At 37.9% G+C, this 24036-nt stretch overlaps 1 protein-coding gene across 2 annotated transcripts in view; it reads left to right on the forward strand.

The window, feature by feature from the left end:
• The window catches only part of LAMA2 (laminin subunit alpha 2), a 694677-nt gene that overhangs the window by 318158 nt on the left and 352483 nt on the right, over positions 1-24036 (forward strand). For both annotated transcript variants that reach the window (XM_070795552.1, XM_070795553.1), the window contains exon 12: positions 468-641. In XM_070795552.1, coding sequence (XP_070651653.1) covers positions 468-641 — 174 coding nt within the window. The remainder of the gene's footprint in view (positions 1-467; positions 642-24036) is intronic.

Raw genomic sequence — 24036 nt, forward strand, 5'->3', positions numbered from 1 at the left:
TAGTAAATGAAAATCTACCTTTTATATCTTATCTCTTTTCTTCCTCTTCTTTTCAAATGTATATATAATACCTTTTGAAATAATTGTTTCCATAAGAAACAGGAAAGCACTAATGGAGTGAAAAATGTGAAATTCAAACTTCAACTATTTGATAATTTATACAAAATTATGTGTGATTTTAAATGACTTTTTAAGAAAGTAGTATTTGAAATCATAATTTTTAAAAATCACACTGGATTAATAAAAACAGTTTATACTATAATATCATCCAAACTCCTAGAAACATCAAGAAAAAAAATAATGGTGAGAACATATGAGATGTTTAATGATATACACAACTTTTATATTTTCCTAAACGATCATAGTTTTTGTGTTTTCAATTTTCAAAATATGAACACTACAGAAATAGGAAAGAGAAGTGTCTGGGTTCTTTTCCTAAGTGACAATGATTGTATGTTTTCTTTAAGATACAAGACATGAGTGGCTGGTATCTGACTGACATTTCCGGCCATATTCGAGTGGCCCCCCAGCTGGATGACTTAGACCCACCTCAGCAGATCAGCATCAGCAGCGTGGAGGCCCGCCAAGCCCTGCCCCAGAGCTACTTCTGGAGTGCACCAGCGCCTTACCTAGGAAACAAGGTGAGTCCATACAGTGCTAGCTTCTTGCTTCAATTGATCAATAAGGAGAATGGGTTTTATATAGTCTTTCTTTAAAGGAAGATGAGATCAAATATATACTGATTGGATTGCTGCTACTGCTGCTGCTAAGTTGCATCAGTCGTGTCCGACTCTGTGCAACCCCATAGATGGCAGACCACCAGGCTCCCCCGTCCCTGGGATTCTCCAGGCAAGAACACTGGAGTGGGTTGCCATTTCCGTCTCCAATGCATGAAAGTGAAAAGTGAAAGTGAAGTCGCTCAGTCGTGTCCGACTCTTAGCGACCCCATGGACTGCAGCCTACCAGGCTCCTCCATCCATGGGATTTTCCAGGCAAGAGTACTGGAGTGGGTCGCCAGTGCCTGGAACCAACTAAATCAGATTAAGTTGGACTTTTCCACCCTGCCCCATGGGTGGTTGCATCCCCACGTCACAGTTCTATATAGTTGCTATCCTGTGTTAACATTTTGGAAGAAAAAATAAACCAATGAAACCTTTAGATTTTTTTTTTTTTGCAAAACAGATTGTAGATATTGGAAGAAGCAGTGTCATGTTTACTTGAAATAGCTGTTTCTCTAGAACTGTCTGTGGTGCAATACTTACTGAAGTCTTTCTCATCTGTTTCTATTTCATTTCAAAACTGGTATTCAGGAGAGCTACTTTCTCTACCTTGTCGGAATGTTAATTGGAAATGAAATTTATTACATAACTAATTTAATACTTGCCATGAAGCTTATAATAAACACCATATTTCCTGGAGCTCAGGAAGAGAACTACTATAAAAGAACAGCCAGATTGAAAGCACATGTTTTCAAGCCCACTGACACACATATAAAAACACACACACAGATAAACAAATGTAGCACTTTCAGAGATGAAGGTACTTCTTTCTTCCCCTCTGTTGTGAATTAACTCTAATTGGATAGGTTCCTTGGCTTTTAGCATTTTATTTTATTTTGCTTAACAATTCATTGGAAACAAAATTTGATATTGAAATTCTAAATGAGAATACTTGATTGATCTGTGGAACTTAATATCTTGTCAGCTCATAATTAAATGACCTGATCACACCAGAAATTGTGACAGTCCCAGAAAAATCCTTTAGCAAATTGATGCTATTTAAGACTAGTTTTCAACTATAAGAATATAGCTTACTTTGGAAAAAATCTTCATGAAAAATAAAAATATTTTAATAATTAGTGGTGTGTGAGCATTAAGACAGAAAATCTTGCTAGTTCATATGAATGGAAACTAGTAGTTTTATCTGATTGAAAACGTAACTTTTGGCCTGTTTCTTATTTTTACAGGCCTCTAAATATCATTATGAAAAATGTGTAAATGAGTAAAACACATTTTTCAATGAATATGTATTTTTAAAGAGACTGTTGCATAAAATTTCCCAGCTGTAATAAAAATCTAATTAAACTGTTACTTCAAAGCCCTTTCCAACAAGAGGTCATTCTATCCTATTCTATTTAGGAATTCCTGAATACCTGACAAGAATAAAATAGCACATAGGACTTGAATGTCTGTAGCTTAAAATTGCCAAAAAACAAAACAAACAAAAAAACCAGAAGCTGTCTTTTTTTCCAACTGCTCTGAGGAATTTAGAGAAGAACCATGGGTCAAAATTGGATGAGTTTCAGAGGTCTTACTTTTCTTACCACAGGGAAGTTTACTTATAGGTAGTTTTTTAAAATAGAATATTTGCCATATTTTCCATCATTTCTTCTTTGCCCATATGCTTTTTCTTTCTGTTGGCTGAAAATCAAACTGACGGAAGGCAAGCAAATGGGATATGAAATAGCATCAGAGCAAAGCATTTGGACATCCTGTTCGTAGAGTTGGTTCCCAAAGATAACTTTCCTTATCCTGTCTAGACTGCTCCTTGTAACCACCCACAATGAAGTACTTCATATCCTGCAAAGATCATGTTCACATCAAAAAGCTGTGTTTGCCTGTGCTTCAGTTTCCATTCAGTGAGCAAAATACTGGTAACAGGGTGTGCAAATTGTTTGAATATGGAAGACATTTTTTAATGTAATGTGGAAGCCCTCGGTGGTTTACTGTCAGACATCTCAGTATGAATGAAACAATTTGCTTTAATAACTGAACCATATAAATTTTTGATACTACAATAATACTGCAAGCTCTCACAAATTACCGAAGTACATCTTAACTGTCATGTCACATCACGTAAATTACAGTCATGATGACATGCTTAGCTTGGTTGATATAATATCTTGCTAAGGAAATGGAAAATTGTAGGGCCTTATTTGTAAATCTAGTAAAGTCACTTTTCTAAATAGTTGAGGCTAAATTCTTTCCCAGTAATTGCTGTTGGACTCAGAGCCATTGCCAAAATCTGACAGAAACAGTATGTCAAGAAACTAGTATATCTGCTTAGATACTGAATTTGATTTGCATCCATGACCAGGAAGCTCTGGATATACAATCCTTCCTTTGCCTTTTTAGTATTAATTTCTAAGTTGAAAAAAGTATTTATGAGATGCTATTAGCTTTTCCTAAATATTTGTATAACCAATTTTCAAACATTTTCTAAGTTCCTTGGTGATAAATTCACTTATAACAGATGGGAGATGTATTGTACATATTTTATTTTAATGAAGGTGCCACATGCCAATCTTCCTGTGTTTTGGTAACCTAACCCCAAATAATAAAACTGCTCTCACTTGACATACACTTTGCTAACGTAGAAACCTGCCTGGTCATAATTAAATTCAAGAGCACTAGCCAGTTTAGCAAAGGAATACTTTTCATATTAAGGAACATTTTTATTGACTACAGTCCCTCTTTGGAATAATGAGGAATACAAAGGTGGATATAGTTGTGTATGTAGATAGTAGATGAGGCCTGGAAAAGTTAGCATATTTTTATACTACTCATTTAAAAAATTTCCATAATCTTGTTGTCTATGGCAAGTTTGTGTGCTGAACCCACAGTGAGGCCAAATGAACTGAAACATCGGAGTTTCGAGCTGAAAAGGGCCAAGCAAAGAGAGTGAGGCAGCCTGTGATGCTCAAAGGACCCAAACTCCTCAAAGCACTTTTAGAGGCAAAGTGATGGGGGTGAGGGGGGGATATGTCACATGGTATGTGATCAGCTTGTGCACAGTTTTCTGATTGGTTGATGGTGAGATAACAGGGCAGTGTTACAGGGGTTAACATTATCAGTCCTCCGGTTTCAGTAGGAGGCTGTGTGCTCATGGTCATCAAGTAGTTAGCTTCTTCGATTTGATGGAGGTTTTAGCATCTGTAAAACAACTCAGGCAATGTGCCTTAGTGTACTGTTGTCCAGGTGCTTTAGGGAGGAGCTAAATATTCTATGGCTGTCATATTTAAGGTTTATTGTTTAAATTCTTACCAGTTCTCCTGGACCAACTGCTATTTTTGTCACTACATGTTCAATTCCTTCAAGCATTAATTTCTTTTGTTGTTGTTGTTCTGGACTTTATTAGTAATTCTTGAGCCAGGCTTTTATGACTCAGGAGGCCTGGGAGACTACAACTTTTCTAGGAATAAAAGACCAGCAGATGACATGGGGAAGGACTCTGTCCGGAGAAGGTCCCATGGAGCCCCACTGGGTTATAATCTCAACTAAGAGTTAATCCCTCAACAGCAACCTGGAAAATGTTTTTTTCCCATAAATGTGTGAGCATTCAGCACAGTGTTCACAGTTGAGTGTTAATTCCCTGCCCCTTCCACTGTAGACATTCAAAGAAAATTAAGTCAGGCACCCACAGGGCTCTACTTGGCAGCATCTTATTTTCTCCAAATACTTGACAGAGGTTAATGCTTGGTTTTAGGGCATTCGTGTAAGCATGGAACCAGGCATGAATGTAAAGTGCTAGAGCACAGAGTCCTGCTGACTTGCTACAGGCCACAGCTTTGAGAAACAGTTTGGGTATTTCAGAGTTGGAATAATTTACTGCTTTAGTAAACTAAGTGCTATTGGAACATCGAAATAGTTATTTCTTTTTGGTTACCCTAGTGATCTGAATTAGATAGTGCAGCCTCCAAAACCAGTTCTCTTCCTGTTTGTAAAGAGCCCTGAGAATCTGACTTGGCCTATCGATTGTTCCCCCGTTACCAGTAAGGTTTGCAAATCTGTCTCTGGGTGCTATTAAATTAATCTTCTGTGATTTGGTCTTTATAAAACAATGCTTATTTTCTACAACATGTATACTATCTTTTTCTGTTTGTAGCTTAGAGGAGCTTTTAAATTGTTTCGTTGTAGTTGCCAAGAATACCTATAGTATAGCATAAGCTGCATATTATGAACAGCTGACAAAATAGCATCAGGTTTTAAAAGTAATCTCTGGTATTTCTTTGCTGTGCTTGCTTGACTTACAGTTCTACTTCTAACATCCCTAATTAAAGCTGTGGATTTGAAGGAGATTGATATTTGAGATTTATATGACAGAGTAGTTCTTGTCAAATGAAAGGAACTTTACAAATATTTTGTGATCAATGCTACCTTTTTAACAACAACAACAGAATAGTTTTGATTAGATTTCTCAGAAATGACTGGAGTTGAGATTTAAGTTAGAATTGAAAGATGATTTCCATCTTAGTAAAAAATTAAAACCTCACTAATAAGCATGAGTTGCTCTCCTTTTAGCAACATAATTTATATTTCTGATGTCTTTGCTTTATATTCCTCAAAATTATTCAAAGTAAAGGTCAGACTCTCTCCCTCATCCTTAATGTCCTCCAAATTAAGTCTCAGAGTAAATGGATTAATTAAGAATGTATTATATATGTGGAGAATGGCATGGCTATAAAGGTAAATAAGATAAACAAACTGTGATTGAATTTTTATTCCATAAATCGGATCATATTAAAATGATTTGGCAATAGACTAATACCAGAAGACTATCTGTTGTCAAGAATAAACCAGATATATTGTTAGGGGCAAATGTTTATGAAAAAACAAACAAAAATCATAAGAACTCATTTATTACATGTAGTTCTGATAATGTCTACTCTGCAAAGTTAGCCCAACTATGAGGACTCACAATAAAATTTCTAGAATAATAAAAATTAATAAAACTGACTGAGGGGGAAAATGTTAAAAATCATATGAACATTAAAGCAATTGAAGCAGTAGCCAAAAAATTATTTCCATAAGGAAAACAATGGTTTTATTGATTTATGTTTAATTTGTTAAATCAAATTTTGAACCTTAAAAACTTTTTTCAATCTTACACAGCTTTACAGAGAACAAAATAATGACTACTCCTCAAGTAATTTTATGTTACTTAATATCAGGGAGGCGTGAAAAAGGAAATTTCTGCCCAAACTCACTCATGAAAATCGATGCAAGTATCCTAACCAAACCATGAGTAATCAGAATCCATAATGTATGAAAATGGTAAAATTAGCTTTTATCATAGGAGTTCAGTGTTGATTTAATAGAAAAAGACAGTGTAATTGACAGTATTGATTAAATAAAGGAGAGAAACTGTTTCAATAGATGCAGAAAAAATAGATAAAATTTAATGATGATTCATGATGTTTTAAAAAATGTGTAAACTAAGATTGGAAAGGTGCTTCTTCATTTGATGAAGAATAGCTACACAAAAACAAATAACATATCTACTTTATTATAAAATATGGAAAGAATGCTTTAAGATCACAAACAGTTTTCACTCTGACCACTTTTATTTAACATGGTACTAGCAGATTTGGACAGTGCATTAAGATTTTAAAAAAGAAGTTAAAAGATACAGAAGTTAAAAGGGAAGAAATAAAATTGCATTTATAGATGATATGATTATCTGCTTGATATGATTATGAACTCAGAAGATAAATTATTAATAGGTGAATCAAGAAGGGAACTATATACAAAGTTAATATGTAAAAGCCTGTTGACTAAAAAGTTAGTCACAACCAGAAAGTAGAGAGTTATTTTATTTGGTGGGAATGTTAACGACTCTGAGCCCCGGAGGCAGCATCTCAGTTGCTGTTCAGTGGATAAGTCATGTTCTGCTCTTTGCAACACTATGAACTGCAGCATGCCAGGTTTCCCTGTTCACCATCTCTCTGAGTTAGCTTAAACTCATGTCCACTGAGTTAGTGATGCCATCCAATCATCTCATCCTCTGTTGCCCCGTTTTCCTCCTACCTTCAATCTTTCCCAGCATCAGAGTCTTTTCCAATGAGTTGGCTCTTTGTATCAGGTGGCAAAAGTATTGGAGCTTCAGCTTTAGCATCAGTCCTTGCAATGAATATTCAGGGTTGATCTCCTTTAGAGTTGATGGTTTGATGTCCTTGCAGTCCAAGGGACTCTTGAGTCTTCTCCAGCACCACAGTTCAAAAGCATCAATTCTTTGGCACTCAGCCTGATTTGTGATCCGTCTCTCACATCCATGCATGACTACTGGAAAAACCATAGTTTTGACTCTACAGACATTTGTTGGCAAAGTGATATCTCTGCTTTTCAATACACTGTCTAGGTTTGTCATAGCTTTTCTTCCAAGGAGCAAGCATCTTTTAATTACATAGCTGCAGTCATCATCCACAGTGATTTTGGAGCCCGAGAAAGTAAAATCTGACACTATTTCCACTTTTCCCCCAACTATTTGGCATGAAGTGATAGGACTGGATGCCACAATCTTCATTTTTTGAATGTTGAATTTTAAGCCAGCTTTTTCACTGTCCTCTTTCACCTTCATCAAGAGGCTCTCTAGTCTCTCTTTACTTTCTGTCATTAGAGTGAAATCATCTGGATATCTGAGGTTGTTGACAAATCTTCCTGCAGTCTTGATTCCAGCTTGTGATTCATCCAGCCTGGTATTTCACATGATGTAATCTGCACATAAATTAAGTAAGCAGGGTGACAATATACAGCCTTGTCTTAGTCCTTTCACAATTTTGAACCAGTCCATTGTCCCATGCCCAATTCAAACTGTTGCTTCTTGACCTGCATACAGGTTTCTCAGGAGACAGGTAAGGTGGTTTGGTACTCGCATCTCTTGAAGAATTTTCCACAGTTTGTTGTGATCCACACAGTCAAAGGCTTTAGCATTGTCAGTGAAGCAGAAGTTGATATTTTTCTGGAATTCTCTTGCTTTTTCTATGATCCAATGGGTGTTTGCAATTTAATCTCTGGTTCCTCTGCCTTTTCTAAATCCAGCTTGAACATCTGGAAGTTCTCAGTTCACGTATTGTTGAAGCCTAGCTTGAAGGATTTTGAACATTACCTTGCTAACATGTGAAATGAGCACAGTTGTGCAGTAGTTTGAACATTCTTTGCCATTTTTCTTCTTTGGGATTGGAAAGAAAACTGATCTTTTCCAGTTCTTTGGTCACTGCTGAGTTTTCCAAATTTGCTGGCATATTGAATGTTGCACTTTAACAGTGTCATATCTTTTAGGATTTGAAATAGTTCAGTTGGAATTCCATGACCACTAGGTTTGTTCATAGTAATGTTTCCTATGGCCCACTTGACTTCACTGGAAGCCAGACTTCCAGGATGTCTGGCTCTTGGTGAGTGACCACACCATTGTGGTTATCCAGGTCATTAAGACCTTTTTGTGTAGTTCTCCTGTGTATTCTTGCCACTTCTTCTTAAACTGCTGTAGAAGGCCAGAGAGAAGGAGTCAGGCCATATACAACTTCGCAACAAAGAGGGCAGGCAGTCTGAACACCAAAGATTATTGTTAAATAAAGAAAACCAGATATTAAGCTAAGGAACTTAGCATTATTCTATGGGAATTTACAAGCCTCTGGGCTCGCTGAATTCTTTCCTTTCATATGTAATGCAGCTATCTAAGACCACTTCCTATTTCTTGATTGTTTACAACCTTAATTCCTTGTTCACCAGGAGGCATGGCAGAGGATAGTTGCTTCCTGCATTCCTCTGAGCTCCTTTGCCATCATTGCAGGGGTGGCAGCATTTGCTGGGTCAAAGCTATTGTGTTCCCTTTTGGGAGCCCTCATTCACGTTTGGAGGCCCAAAATCACTGATGGCTGTGACATTTCTTGCCCACTGGTATGTCAGGAAATATTTCATTTTACAAGTCAATTGTGTTTCTTTACATCAGCAAACACCAATTAAAACAGCCCTTTAAAAATAAGTCGTGGGCTTTCCTGGTAGTCTAGTGGTTAAGGATCCATCTCACATTGTAGAGGACACTGGTTTCATCCCTGGTCCAGGAAGATCCCACATTCCACAGGGCAACTAAGCCCCTGAATCACAACCATTGAGTCCACGTGCAGCAGCTACTAAAGCTGGTTACCCTAGAGCCCCGTGCTACACTGTAAGACAAGCCACAGCAGGGAGAAGCCTGAGCAACACAGCCAGAAAGAAGAGTGGAGAAGGCCCACTCACAGTAAGGAAGACCCAGTGCGGCTAAAAAGAAATAAAATAGAAATAAATAAATATTAAAAAATAAGTCCTTTACAATAGTAACAAGTAACAAAATACTAAGGATAGAATCTATATAGGAAAGCAAAGAGCTTTTCAAATAAGAAAAGGAAATCCTAAAGAAAGAAAGAGATGGGGTTTGAATCAAAACTTACCTGATAAAAAGACTTAGGACTCATTTTTAAAAAAGAAATAATGATTGAGACAAAGTGCTATTGGTGTGAAAAAAGATTAAAAATGATCAGTGGAGTTGAAAAAATAGCCCAGAAATATCCCATGCATATATGGATACTTGATTATTAATAAAATAGAAATTGCAGATCAAAGACAATAGAATAGAGCATATAGTAAATGTTATCGGTACCACTGAGTATCTAAAAAGAAAAAAAATGACCATACCTGTATCCCTACCTCATATTAGACATAAAAATAAACTCTAGTTGAAACAAAGGCTACAGCTTTCAACAATCATACTATAAAGCGCAGAATTTTTACTTCTGGCCATGATTGAACAAAACTTTCTTAGACAACAAGATAATTTGAGAAAAAATGTGAAACAAGTTTTTAGACACTTTACAGCAGATGTTTGTAGAACTTTGATCCCTGAGAGAAAAAAAAGAACCAGAGGAATTGAGGCTTAACAGCTGTCAAGGTTGTTGCCTGGGTGTTGTTTCCAAGGTAAAGTGCATTGAGAAAGTGAAAAGTGAAAGTGAAGTAGCTCAGTCATGTCTGACTCTTTGCAACCCCGTGAACTGTAGCCTACCAGACTCCTCCCTCCACGGGATTCTCCAGGCAAGAATATTGGAGTGGGTTGCCATTTCCTTCTCCAGGGGATCTTCCCAACCTCGGGATCAAACCTGGGTCTCCCGCATTGCAGGCAGATGCTTTAACCTCTGAGCCTATCATGGCCAGAGAGTGTTTTATGTACTGAGTTTTCGTATTTAATCCAGTGTATATATAGTGTTTAATTGTTGATGGTAGTGGGAGAAGCACAAGATGGTGGGAATGGATGGGACACAGATATGAATGAAGAGGGCCTTCTGTAAGCCAAGGAGAAAGGCCTGGAGCAGCTCCTTATTTCACAGTCCTCTGAGACCAGTCCTACCGACATCTTGATTATGGATTAGCAAAGGAATAAATATATTGGGCATCCCAGGTGGTGATAGTGGTAAAGAAACTGCCTGCCAATGCAAGAAACATAAGAGACTTGGGTTCAACCCCAGAGTTGGGAAGATCAGCTGGAGGAGGACATGGCAACCCACTCCGGTATTCTTGCCTGGAGAATTCCATGGACAGAGAAGCCTGGTGGGTTACACTCGATAAAGTCACAAAGAGTTGGACCTGACTGAAGCAACTTAGCATGCATGCAAAGGAATACTTTATTTCTTCCTTTATTTTTCTATGCATATCTGTGTCCCATCCTTCCCCACCATTCTACTCTTTACTCAAAGCTGTTATTTATGCAAGGGAAACTCTGGTCAGTTATTTCAGTGTTTTGATCCTTATGCTTTTCACAGATCTGATTCAAATGCTGCATCTCTTCCTTATTATTTCTGTAATCTTGAACACATCCCATTATTTAGTTGACACTTTCAATATCTGCAAATTGAGAGTTCTAGCACCTCCTCAGAGTTGTGCAAAGCCCTCAAAAATGCCTTTAGCACACAGAAGCTGTTCAATAAATGCCAATTGCTTTGAGAACTTCTGTAGTTGTATGGTGCAGCAGTTTATATGAGAGGTAAATCTTTATATCAATAAAGCACATTTGTTAGAGAACACTTTGTGCCTTGCTTATTATTTCTATCTGATTGAGCATCTGGTGGTGGTAAAGATAGATCAGATTAGATCAGATCAGTCGCTTAGTCGTGTCCGACTCTTTGATACCCCATGAATCGCAGCACACCAGGCCTCCCTGTCCATCACCAACTCCCAGAGTTCACTCAGACTCATGTCCATCGAGACAGTGATGCCATCCAGCCATCTCATCCTCTGTCGTCCCTTTCTCCTCCTGCCTCCAACCCCTCCCAGCATCGGAGTCTTTTCCAATGAGTCAACTCTTCGCATGAGGTGGCCAAAGTACTGGAGTTTCAACTTTAGCATCATTCCTTCCAAAGAAATCCCAGGGCTGATCTTCAGAATGGACTGGTTGGATCTCCTTGCAGTCCAAGGGACTCTCAAGAGTCTTCTCCAACACCACAGTTCAAAAGCATCAATTCTTCAGCGCTCAGCCTTCTTCCCAGTCCAACTCTCACATCCGTACATGACCACAGGAAAAACCATAGCCTTGACTAGACGAACCTTTGTTGACAAAGTAATGTCTCTGCTTTTCTAGGTTGGTCATAACTTTCCTTCCAAGGAGTAAGCGTCTTTTAATTTCATGGCTGCAGTCACCATCTGCAGTGATTTTGGAGCCCCCAAAAATAAAGTCTGACACTGTTTCCACTGTTTCCCCATCTATTTCCCATGAAGTGATGGGACCAGATGCCATGATCTTCGTTTTCTGAATGTTGAGCTTTAAGCCAACTTTTTCACTCTCCACTTTCACTTTCATCAAGAATAAGATAGCATTAAAAATAAAAATGGACAATCACAGAGGGTTAACTTTAGAAAGTAAGTCAATTATATGACTCTTAAACAGCAGTTTGTGAAAATGTGAAAAAATTGTCATCTAGCTTTTGGAGAAACCTACTGAGTGTTTTGTACTTTATCTTGAAGATACCAAAATAAAGCAAATGAGCATCATGTCACATCTTTCTAAGCAAATGATGTGATAAGTAACTATTTCTGCCTTACAGAAGTATTTAAAGGGATTTAAGATTTCTGCCCATCAATAACTGATTAGGGAAGTAAACTTCATTGGCGTTATAAGCAGCATTATACCTTGCGGCTATAGTGTAGCAAGTTAAAATAAGGACAGTAAAGTCGACCCAAACTCAATACGACTGTTGCTTAGGTGCTAAGTCGTGTACTACTCTTTTGCGACCCCATGGGCTGCAGCCCCCTAGGCTCCTCTGTCCATGGGATTTCCCGCTGGAATGGGTTGTCATTTCCTTCTCCAGGGGATCTTCCTGACCCAGGGATCAAACTTGTGTCCCCTGTATTGGCAAGCAGATTCTTTACCACTCAGTCACCAGGGAAGCCCCAATATAATTTATATCTTTATAAAAAGGGAAAACCTGGAGACAGATACTCATACAAGGAGAATGCCATGTGAACATGAAGACAGCCATCTGCAAGCCAAAGAGAGAGATCTGAAACAGATCCTTTGCCCACAGCCTTCAGGAGGAGCCAACTCTGCTCCTTCGGTTTTGGACTTGTATTCTTTAGAGCTGTGAGACAATGGATTTCTGTTTTTTGAGACGTGTAGCTTATGGTTTTGTTGTGGCAGCCTTAGTAAACCAAGTAAAATATCAATTATTTTCAAAGATTTTCATTTTGTTTTAATTTGTTGCAAACAAAAGCCTAATCTCATAGCTAAAGAAATTATAGAAATTGATAACAAAGACCAACACTTGAACAAAGAAATGGGCGACACATATGAATGAACAGTTCATAGAAACAGAATACAAATGGCTCTTAGGTATAAGAAACCATGTATAACCTGACTCATAATACAACTATACTGAGAAACTGTCATTTACCTTAGAAGAGACAACAAGATGGTAAAATGGATAGCATGCTATTTTAAAAATTATTTATTTATTTTTGGCTGTGCTGGGCCCTCATTGCTGCACAGGCTTCCTCTAGCGGCAAGCGCCGGCTACTCTCCAGTTGCAGTGCGCGGTTCTCATTGCCTTGGCTTCTTTTGTTGCAGCGAATAGACTCTATGGCATGGGGGTTCAGTAGTTGAAATTCCCGGGCTCTAGAGCACAGGCTTAACAACTGAGATGTGTGGGCTTAGCTGCTTCGTGGCATCTTTCCCAACCAGGGAATGAACCTGTGTGTCTCCTGCACTGGCAGGCAGATTCTTGACTGTTGAGCCACCATGAAAGCCTGGATAATACGCTATTACTGAGATTTTAAAAGGACAAAGATCCTTATAATATTGGTAGTGGGGATATGTATTAATGCAATCTAAGAAAACTAACTTAGAAATTTTTACCAAAGTTACAAATGCACATATGTTCATATATTTCTCTTCTGGAAATTTTTCCTATAGGGAGACATAAAGTGTGAAATGCAGTTATTCATTCACAAATGTTTGTGATACACACAAAATTGTTACTGATAGACTGATTAAATGCATTTTGGTACACACACACAAACACTACAATAATGTGGAATGATCTGAGGTATATGGTTAAATAGTTAAACCTAGAAATAGAACAGTGTATATGACCACCATTTGTGTATAAAAAAAATAGTGGAAAAAAAGAATCTGCATGTAATTATAAGGTAGCCTAGCTGTTTAAAGTCATAGCAAGCATTTGATTGGAGGTGAACTTGTCTCAGAGACTGTCTGCTGCCCCACTCAAGAACATAGTATTGTTAAAGTCATAAAATAAGGTATTTTAAGTATATGGCAAAAACCAATCCAACATTGTAAAGCAGTTATCCTCCACTTGAAAATAAGTTTTAAAAAGATGTTTTATGTAGAATAATATTTCTGTTTTGCTCTATTATCAACTATTAATTTTCTAGTCTAGACTTCATTGTGAAGATTATTGTTTTGATGAGGATCACTCAAGATATGCCGCAATTCTCTAAACTAAAATTTGGTTGTCATGCTTAATTAATCACAAGGATTCCAATAACACTCTTATCTTTCCAGATAGTTTCAACAAATTCTGTTAATATCAGCAGGGCCTGCTGGGGAAGCATAAAGCTTACATTTCTAGGACTGCGGTCTTCCCATGACTTCCAACAGTAGTAGTTGAGTAGACACCCTCTTACCTTATTTTTTCTGAAGTTCTCCCTCTATTACTCGGGTCTGAGATTCCAAGTAGTTAAAATTCAACATTTGCCACATGGAAAAAGGAGCTATGTGATAAGACCCCAATCTGAAATGTGATGAATTATTAAACAGGTAGTTTGTTGGGTGATTGAAAATTACCTGTGAAAGAGTGCTTATCTCCTTGAGGCACGTCGAACACTGACGGAATTGAGCCAATTAGACTGACTGTCTCTTCAATGAGTTGTGACCTCTCGATGGTAATAGCTTATTATGATGATAAATGAACCCATCTCTTCAACTGAAGCCTGAGTACACACTTCAGCAGTTTCCCTGAATCATGAGGCCATTACCTCTCAACTTCAGATCGACAGCAGTGACAGCCCCGGGAGCAGACGGCATGCATGGCTAGACACAGATGATTGTTTTACGCCTATGAATATATTTACAGCTATTTCCAAAGAAACGGGACCTCCTTGCACACTGTGTGTTCACACCTGAAATAGTTACCATATGACGTCTCCTTTAACAGGAAGAAGGCTGCATCATTTTGAGATAACTAGGTGTTTTTTTGTTTTTAGTTTTTGTTTGTTGTTTTCAGTGTTTAAATTGCCAGTCCTGGTCTCCTGATGGAGTAAAATTTCAGCAAAAAAATATATTTTTACAATAAATATGTTTGTAGTATACAGACAAGATTTTAAATTAATTAATTTAGTCTTATTAAATCTCACAATTTGTATTTGATGTGAATTAGGGAAACTACTCAGAAACTTCTTTTATTTGTAGAGAACTTTTGTAAAGATTTCTGTTTTTCAGAATCACACACACACAAATACTTTAGTTTTTATATTCCCACATTAAGGAAATGTCAGAAGTTCTTTTTTTAAGTAGTTACTGAAACTTCATAATCAGTTTCCTGATTCTGCTGTAGTAATATCTCTGGATTGAGGAGAATTAGAGGACAACAGGTTATTTGTTATGTTTATAACAAAATACAGTCTTCTAATTCCTGTTAGTCATTAGACAGATGTAAGTTGCCAACTTCTCAAATATAGGCCTGAAAAAGCCCTATTAAGCAAAACTAAGTTTATGAAGTTACTGCAACAAGGGAAAACATCAACCACCTTGACAAAGTCCTAGTAGTATCTCAAAAGAGGAAAGATCAGAGGAGGATTGTCATTGTTGTTCAGTCGCTAAGTCATGGCCAACTCTTTGTGACCCCATAAACTGCAGCATGCCAGGCTCCTCTGTCTTCTACTATCTCCCAGAGTTTGCTCAAACTCATGTCCATTGACTCAGTAATGCTATCCAACCATGTCATCCTCTGTCACCCCCTTCTCCTCCTGGTCTCAATCTTTCCCAGCATCAGTGTCTTAACGAATAAGTTGGCTCTTTGCATCAGGTGGCCAAAGTACTGGAGCTTCAGCTTCAGCATCAGTCTTTCCAGTGAATATTCAAGGTTGATTTCCTTTGGGACTGACTGGTTAGGTCTACTCACAATTCAAGGGAGGAGGATACTCATGGGTTTTAGTGGAAAGGTTGGATGATTTCAAAGCAAATCTTGCATTGCAGGTAATTGGGCAGACTTTGTACCATAGCTTTGGATTTGTCACAAGAGTCTTGAAGTGTTGAAGAGCATGTTGATAGTATATAAGTAAGCTAGTTGAGACAGGTAAGGTTTTCTCAGAGCTTGTTTGCAGAATTTTTTAAAATAAGAATAGGAAATCATACTCATTCCAAACCTTACCATAGGAATAGGGAATTATGTTGACTTTAGTTCTTACAGACAATAGCTGTGAGATCACAGTAAAGTTACTTAGTTTTCTTTTGCCACTGTTTCCTCATGTTTAAAGTGGAGATGATACTAGTGCACATTTCAACAGAATCATTTTGAGGATTTAATACATATATAGCACTTAAGATACTTCTTGATAAAAAATAAGCACTCAGTGTTAGCTATTATTTTTTAAATTTCCTTTTAATTGAAGGATGATTGCCTTACAATATTATGTTGGTTTCTGCCATACATCAGCATGAATCAGCCATAACTATTATTTTTAATTCCATCTGGGCCTATTTTGAGGTCAGCCATAATTCCATTGAAATTTTAGAAAGGCTGCCCATGAAGAAAGGGAAGGAAGGAAGGAAAGAAAGAAGAAAGGAAGAAGGAAGGAACAGGGCAGAAAAGAAGAATCTGTTCATATGTATTTCATTTGTAGGGTATTTCATAGGTTAGAAAATAACTATCTATGGGGACATACTTCTTTTAGCCCAGCTCTATCAAGAAGTGGTTTGGTCTTTGAGGAAAATACCTTTTTGTTTTCCAGTTTTCTTCTGGGGCTGAGTTTGACATGATTATCAGCCTCAGTGTTCCTGAAATAAGTCCTTTATAATGAAATGGAACTGGAACTGAAAGAAGTTTTGGCAAGCCATTGAAGGTCTCCAAGACTGTTTACTGCATTAAGCTTATTTTTACTTATCATCACAGGAAAAAAAAAATTAGTGGAGGTGTTTTTCTTATAGCAAAGTTTTAAATTAAGATGTGACTTTTAAAATAAGAGTCAAAATGCTTTATTTTGATTTTTCTTTCAAAACAAGTATAGTGATAAAATTTGATTATGTTAACATCTAATCTTAATTCTGCTCTTGAGAAACTTGAAACTTTACACAGGAAACAACACAGCAATTTAATGGATCTCACTGTCTAACAAATTTTTGGAGGATGAAGGATAGAATAAGTGTTTGGAAAAAGAAATAACTTTCTGTTGTGCCAAACACATGAACTTTGTATTTGGTGAAAGATATTTAGACTAAAGAAAATATAAACTATGCTGGGAATGAACCCCACAACCACTTGATCCTGTAAGATTTAGCAGGGATTGGGTTTGTTTGCATGTCCCTGACTTATGTGGTGCAATAATTTTACTTAAAAGAGACAAGCCAGGTTAAGCAGTTCAGCAAAACCATTTAGATCAGCCCTTTCTTTTAAAATCTAGTTAGATAGAGTTACAGCAGTCTCTCAAGTGTGGCACTCAGACCCACATCAGAGTCATCTGGAGTCTTTATTGAAAATGGATATTTTTGGCCTCTATCTTGGATTCAGTCAGTCAGGAGATCTGGGGGAAATATGTGGAAATCTACATTTTTAGGCAGCCTTCCCCAAGTGATTGTTTACTTATAAAATTTTGAGTCACTCTTGTGTGATTATTTTTTAAAATTACCAATGATCAAATAGGTATCCTTAGATGGTCCCTAAGACTAAACTTCCCAAAGCTTAAAAAAATTTTAAAAATTAAAAAGTCCCACAGCATGTTTTAATCTGAATTTCAAAGTTGACTTTTTTACCCGATAGTAATAGTTTTGCCTTTGCCAGGGAACCCTCAAATAATATGTTGTTAGCTACCACAAACTGTGTAAATCCAAATCTATATATCTATCTCATTACAAACAGATACACACACACACACATTACACAACATACACAAAAACACATATGGGAAGAAAATGAATCTTGGAAAGAAGCTGTTTTTTTTAACGGAAAGTCTAAAATGCACTGCCATTGTTATCTGGAATGAGGATATTCAGCAAGACAAGAATGCAACTTGGGGATTAGGGACAGTTTCAGATTCCAGCAAAGTTTCCAACTCTTCCTGAATGTGTATGAACAGTTTTGCTATTTGAGCTCACCGACTCAATGGACGTGAGTTGGAGTAAACTCCAGGAGTTGGCGATGGACAGGGAGTCCTGGAGCGCTGCAGTCCATGGGGTTGCAAAGAGTCGGACACGACTGAGCGACTGAACTGAACTGAACTGAAACACAAGCAAGATCCTCAACTTCATTGTGTTTAAAATTTATATTGGTGAAGTTAGGAGGAGATTATAGTTTTAATAACAGAACCTGTTTTACAAGCAAAATCTTTTATTAGAACACACAAAATCAAGAAAAATCATCCAAGTGGGTGACAGGGCTTGTGCTGGTTACCAGGGGAGACAGGAATGGTGCTGGTTACAATAACTGGCAGGGGGGTTCTGGTTATACTGGGTGACAAGGACAGGAGCTCTGTGTGCATTGTTTTCCATAGCCTTTGTAGTTTCCCCAAGAAATACCAAGGTTTTGGAAAAGACCTAGCATGAATACAAACAGACCAAATGAATGAGGAAAGTCTCTTACAGATTTAAAAATTTTATGATTTAACACCAAACAGAATCATACATTCACCTGACTACTAACAATGAAATAATAACTGTGCAAAGTATGATAAAGAGGCTGCTGCTGCTGCTGCTAAGTCACTGCAGTCGTGTCCAACTCTGTGTGACCCCACAGACGGCAGCCCACCAGGCTCCCCTGTCCCTGGGATTCTCCAGGCAAGAGCACTGGAGTGGGTTGCCATTTCCTTCTCCAGTGCATGAAAGTGAAAAGTGAAAGTGAAGTCGCTCAGTCATGTCTGACTCTTAGCGACCCCATGGACTGCAGCCTACCAGGTTCCTCTGTCCTTGGGATTTTCCAGGCAAGAGTACTGGAGTGGAGTGCCATTGCCTTCTCCAAAGAGGCTACTTGATACCAATTGAAAAAATAAATGTTTCTCAGCCGAGCTACTGTCCATATCCAGATACCTTGATGATACATACGCCCAGTCATAGAAAACGTGGGACGTTATCACAGCAAAGCAACTAAAATGATTTAAGGCACTGAATAGCCAGTGTTGAGCTCACATCATTTCTTACTTAAATTACAGAAAAAGTCATTTAACGTTCTGCCTCCAGCCTCTGCATTCTAATGCTTTATTCACATACCTGATGAAAGAAGATCTTTATAAAACTCAAATTTTATTGCCTTGGCACTCCATTGAAAACCCTGTGTCTTAAGAATATGAGAGGTCTCTGAGACCATTCTGGACTTGTACTCAGGACCGAACTCCATGGACATTCAACTGTCCGTATGTATTCCATGCTCCCTCAGACTTTCACGTCTCAGTTTCCTTTTGTCTGATGTTCTCTTGAACCAGTTTCCTGAGTGACTAACTTATGTTCGTCCTTCAAAATGCAGTTCAAGTATTGACTTCTATAGGAAACTTTTCTGACCCCATCTCCCAGAACAGGTTGAGTTAGGCCTTCCTCTGTGAACTTCCCCTGAGACTTCCCACCACCCAGCATTCAGAAATCTTCCCCCTTAAACTGTGAGTTCCTGAATGCAACTGGATTCTGTTCACCTTTGTACTTCTAGGACATTGCTTAAAGTTGTTTAGGAGCTTAATAATCCCCTGTCAAATAAATAAATAGATGCTCTGTGTGAATTGTTATTATTTCTGTTTCTATAGAAGATGAACGAGAGGAAATATATGTGGAATTGTCCTAAATAAAAAAAAAGTTTTTTTTAACCCATAAAAAAAAGAACTTGGTTGGAGCTTCTTTGGAAGTTCCTGTTGGATTTTATAAATATTTAAAAAAATAATTCTGGGATCATTTAAGGCCAAATCCATTCAGAGCCAGACAGATGACCTAAATCATCTGCCAAATTCTTTTCTAGCCCGCAGATTTTATGAGTCTGAGCAGCATTGTTTGAGTAAAAGTCTTGTTCTCTGTGGATCAGGAAGAAGTTATGGTGTTGTGAATGTTTACAGAGAAACAAAGAATTTCAGAACTGGAAATCATTTGAGCCATATTCTATCAAATGGCTTTTGCACTGTGTTCTGTGTGGTCTTCCTCTGCTGGGACAGGAGGCAAGATGGACAGGCAGGGAGCCCCTTTCCCTCTTTGACCAGGGTGTCTTTATCTGTTTTGCATGCTGAGAATACATGGAATGGGATGGGGAAGACAAGACTGTGAGAGTTTAAGTCACTTGAACAAAGGTATACAGCTTCTCCAGAGACCAGGCTGATGTTAGAGTTATGATTCCCTGACTTTCCCTGAAGATCTCTTTCCATTTTTCTCTGCAGCACATGGTTAAATAAGAGCAGGTTATATATTTTACAGTCAAGGTGAGTTGAAATCATGACACTGTTTTGAAACATCAGTTTAGAGTTCATGCCATCAAATTAAGTTTGTTAACTAAGTTTAATTTGCTTTCACTTACAAAGCAGCTGTCTTTCAAGATAAAAAAATTAATAGATACAATAAATTTGGTCAGCTGCAGCTTTTAATGTAAATGTTTGACTCGGTACTATTTAGTCTGCTGGATTCCAGAACTTTTGGAGAGAGGTGTATGCATTTAAAAGCATTTTAAATGTTTCTTGTGATGTTCTAGGTCTGTTGTCTGTCTTTCTGTTCACTTAAGTAGACTTGGTGTTGCTTTGGAAGCACATATTTTACAATATATGTGTTATTTTCATAGTCTATATATTTTTAGAAGATGTAGCAAATATGAAATAGGCCATTTTCTTAGTTAGTGTCTCCATAGTTTTCTCTTTAGAGTGTTATGTAGTTGGAATCATAAGTATATAGTCTTTCCTGGTGGGTTTATTTCGATTAATAGAATGCATTTAAGATTTATTCATGTCTTTTGATACATTAGTGGTTCATTGCTTTTTAGCACTGAGAAATATTCTATTTGGGGTGTATACTGCAGTTTACAGGAGACAGGGATCAAGACCATCCCCATGGAAAAGAAATGCAAAAAAGCAAAATGGCTGTCTGGGGAGGCCTTACAAATAGCTGTGAAAAGAAGAGAAGCGAAAAGCAAAGGAGAAAAGGAAAGATATAAACATCTGAATGCAGAGTTCCAAAGAATAGCAAGAAGAGATAAGAAAGCCTTCCTCAGCGATCAATGCAAAGAAATAGAGGAAAACAACAGAATGGGAAAGACTAGAGATCTCTTAAAGAAAATCGGAGATACCAAAGGAACATTTCATGCAAAGATGGGTTCAATAAAGGACAGAAATGGTATGGACCTAACAGAAGCAGAAGATATTAAGAAGAGATGGCAAGAATACACAGAAGAACTGTACAAAAAAGATCTTCACGACCCAGATAATCACGATGGTGTGGTCACTCACCTAGAGCCAGACATCCTGGAATGTGAAGTCAAGTGGGCCTTAGAAAGCATCACTATGAACAAAGCTAGTGGAGGTGATGGAATTCCAGTTGAGCTATTCTAAATCCTGAAAGATGATGCTGTGAAAGTGCTGCACTCAATATGCCAGCAAATTTGGAAAACTTAGCAGTGGCCACAGGACTGGAAAAGGTCAGTTTTCATTCCAATCCCAAAGAAAGGCAATGCCAAAGAATGCTCAAACTACCACACACTTGCACTCATCTCACACGCTAGTTAAGTAATGCTCAAAATTCTCCAAGCCAGGCTTCAACAATATGTAAACCGTGAACTTCCTGATGTTCAAGCTGGTTTTAGAAAAGGCAGAGGAACCAGAGATCAAATTGCCGACATCCTCTGGATCATCGAAAAAGCAAGAGAGTTCCAGAAAAACATCTATTTCTGCTTTATTGACTATGCCAAAGCCTTTGACTGTGTGGATCACAATAAACTGTGGAAAATTCTGAAAGAGATGGGAATACCAGACCACCTGACCTGCTTCTTGAGAAATTTGTATGCAGGTCAGGAAGCAACAGTTAGAACTGGACATGGAACAACAGACTGGTTCCAAATAGGAAAAGGAGTATGTCAAGGCTGTATATTGTCACCCTGTTTATTTAACTCATATGCAGAGTACATCATGAGAAACGCTGGACTGGAAGAAACACAAGCTGGAATCAAGATTGCCAGGAGAAATATCAATCACCTCAGATATGCAGATGACACCACCCTTATGGCAGAAAGTGAAGAGGAACTAAAATGCCTCTTGATGAAAGTGAAAGTGCAGAGTGAAAAAGTTGGCTTAAAGCTCAACATTCAGAAAACGAAGATCATGGCATCCGGTCCCATCACTTCATGGGAAATAGATGGGGAAACAGTGGAAACAGTGTCAGACTTTATTTTTCTGGGCTCCAAAATCACTGCAGATGGTGATTGCAGCCATGAAATTAAAAGACGCTTACTCCTTGGAAGGAAAGTTATGACCAACCTAGATAGCATATTCAAAAGCAGAGACATTACTTTGCCAACAAAGGTTCCTCTAGTCAAGGCTATAGTTTTTCCAGTGGTCATGTATGGATGTGAGAGTTGGACTGTGAAGAAGGCTGAGCGCCAAAGAATTGATGCTTTTGAACTGTGGTGTTGGAGAAGAGTCTTGAGAGTCCCTTGGACTGCAAGGAGATCCAACCGGTCCATTCTGAAGAAGATCAGCCCTGGGATTTCTTTGGAAGGAATGATGTTAGAGCTGAAACTCCAGTACTTTGGCCACCTCATGCGAAGAGTTGACTCATTGGAAAAGACTCTGATGCTGGGAGGGATTGGGGGCAATAGGAGAAGGGGACAACAGAAGATGAGATGGCTGGATGGCATCACTGACTCGATGGACGTGAGTCTAAGTGAACTGTGGGAGTTGGTGATGGACAGGGAGGCCTGGCGTGCTGCGATTCATGGGGTCGCAAAGAGTCAGACACAACTGAGTGACTGATCTGATGTGATCTGTTCTGAGTGCAGTTTAGTTATCCAGTCACCTTTATCTTTGTTGTTTCTATGCCTGTTCAGTTGCTCAATTGTGTCCAACTCTTTGCAACCCCATAGACTGTGGCCCACCAGCCTCCTCTGTCCATAGTTTTCCAGGCAAGAGTACTAGAGTGGGTTGCTACTTCCTACTCCATGGTTGTTTCCAAGTTTAGGCAAAAATGAATAAAGCTGCTGCAGATATTCAAAGACAGGTCTTCCTGTGGGCATAGAATGTTTTATGGGCTTAAGTTTTCAACCTCTTTAGGTTATGGTAAGAGAATGTTTAGTTTCATAAGTAACTGCCAGTGGCTTTTCAACATAGTTGTATCATTTTGCATTCCCACCACCAATAAATGAGTGTTCCTGTTACTCGACATAGTTGCCAGTATTTGGTTGTCAGGTTGTGAATATTAGGTGTCCTAACGGATGTGTTGTTATTTAGTTACTAATTTTTGTCCAGCTCTTTTGAAACCCCATGGACTGTGGCCCACTAGGCTCCACTGTCCATGGGATTTCTCAGGCAAGAACACTAGAATGGTAATAGGTGTATAGTGGTGTCTCATTTTTTAAATTCATGATTCTCTAATGATGTATGATGCTGAGCATCATTTTATGTTTCTTTGCTATCAGTAAAATCTCTGGTGAGCAGTCTGTTTAGTTTTGACCATTTTTTAAGCTGGATTGTTGATTTTTTTATTGTTAAGGTTTAAACATTCTTTGTGTGTTTTGTAGAAAAGTTCTCTATTGGATTCATCTTTTGAAAATATTTTGTCTCAAACTGTGACTGTCCTCTCATTCTCTTGACAGTGTCTTTTGCAGAGCAGATCATTTTTCATTTTAATAAGTCCAATTTATTTGTTTTTCTTCCATGCTTTTGATACTATATCTAAAAACTCATTACCAAACTTCAGATTATCTAGAGTTTCTCATATGTTATCTTCCAGGAATTAAAGACTGAATAGAGCCCCAAGGGATTATTCAAATTAGAGATTTTTATTCCCAATAGAGTCATAAAGAATTGTTTACAGTATGCTAGCAGCAAATATAACCCAGTATCAAAGCTTCTGATTTAGACCACTCCCCCATAACCATAAGTCCTTTTCTTTTCATCAGTAAGAAGTAACTGGAAATACTGCTTTGCTGTTGCATGCCACAATGCTGTATTTCTGGAGAATGCTAGGATACCCAGCTCATATATACTACTCAAGGCTATGTAGCATTGGATTGGCTAGAGAAGTTTGCTTGGGATTTTTTCTGTAAGATGGTATGGGAAAAGCTGAACAAACTTTTTGGCCAACCCAATATAAAATCAAAAAGTATGGAGGCAAACAGACATGATTTTGTTTTTTAAACATAGCATTTACTAGCTGTGAGATTTTAGAAAAAATTCTTTCACTTCATGTGCTTCATTACTTTAGTTATAAAATGGAGATTGCAAATGCTGCCTCATAGAATTAAGATGATTTCATTTAATAATACATAAAACATCTGGTATGTAATACGAACTGGATTATTATTTACCCCTTTGGTTTTCCTTGATAGTCCCATAAAAA

Source organism: Bos indicus, chromosome 9 (genome assembly GCF_029378745.1).
Source record: "Bos indicus isolate NIAB-ARS_2022 breed Sahiwal x Tharparkar chromosome 9, NIAB-ARS_B.indTharparkar_mat_pri_1.0, whole genome shotgun sequence".
In the NCBI taxonomy this organism is placed as follows: domain Eukaryota; kingdom Metazoa; phylum Chordata; class Mammalia; order Artiodactyla; family Bovidae; genus Bos; species Bos indicus.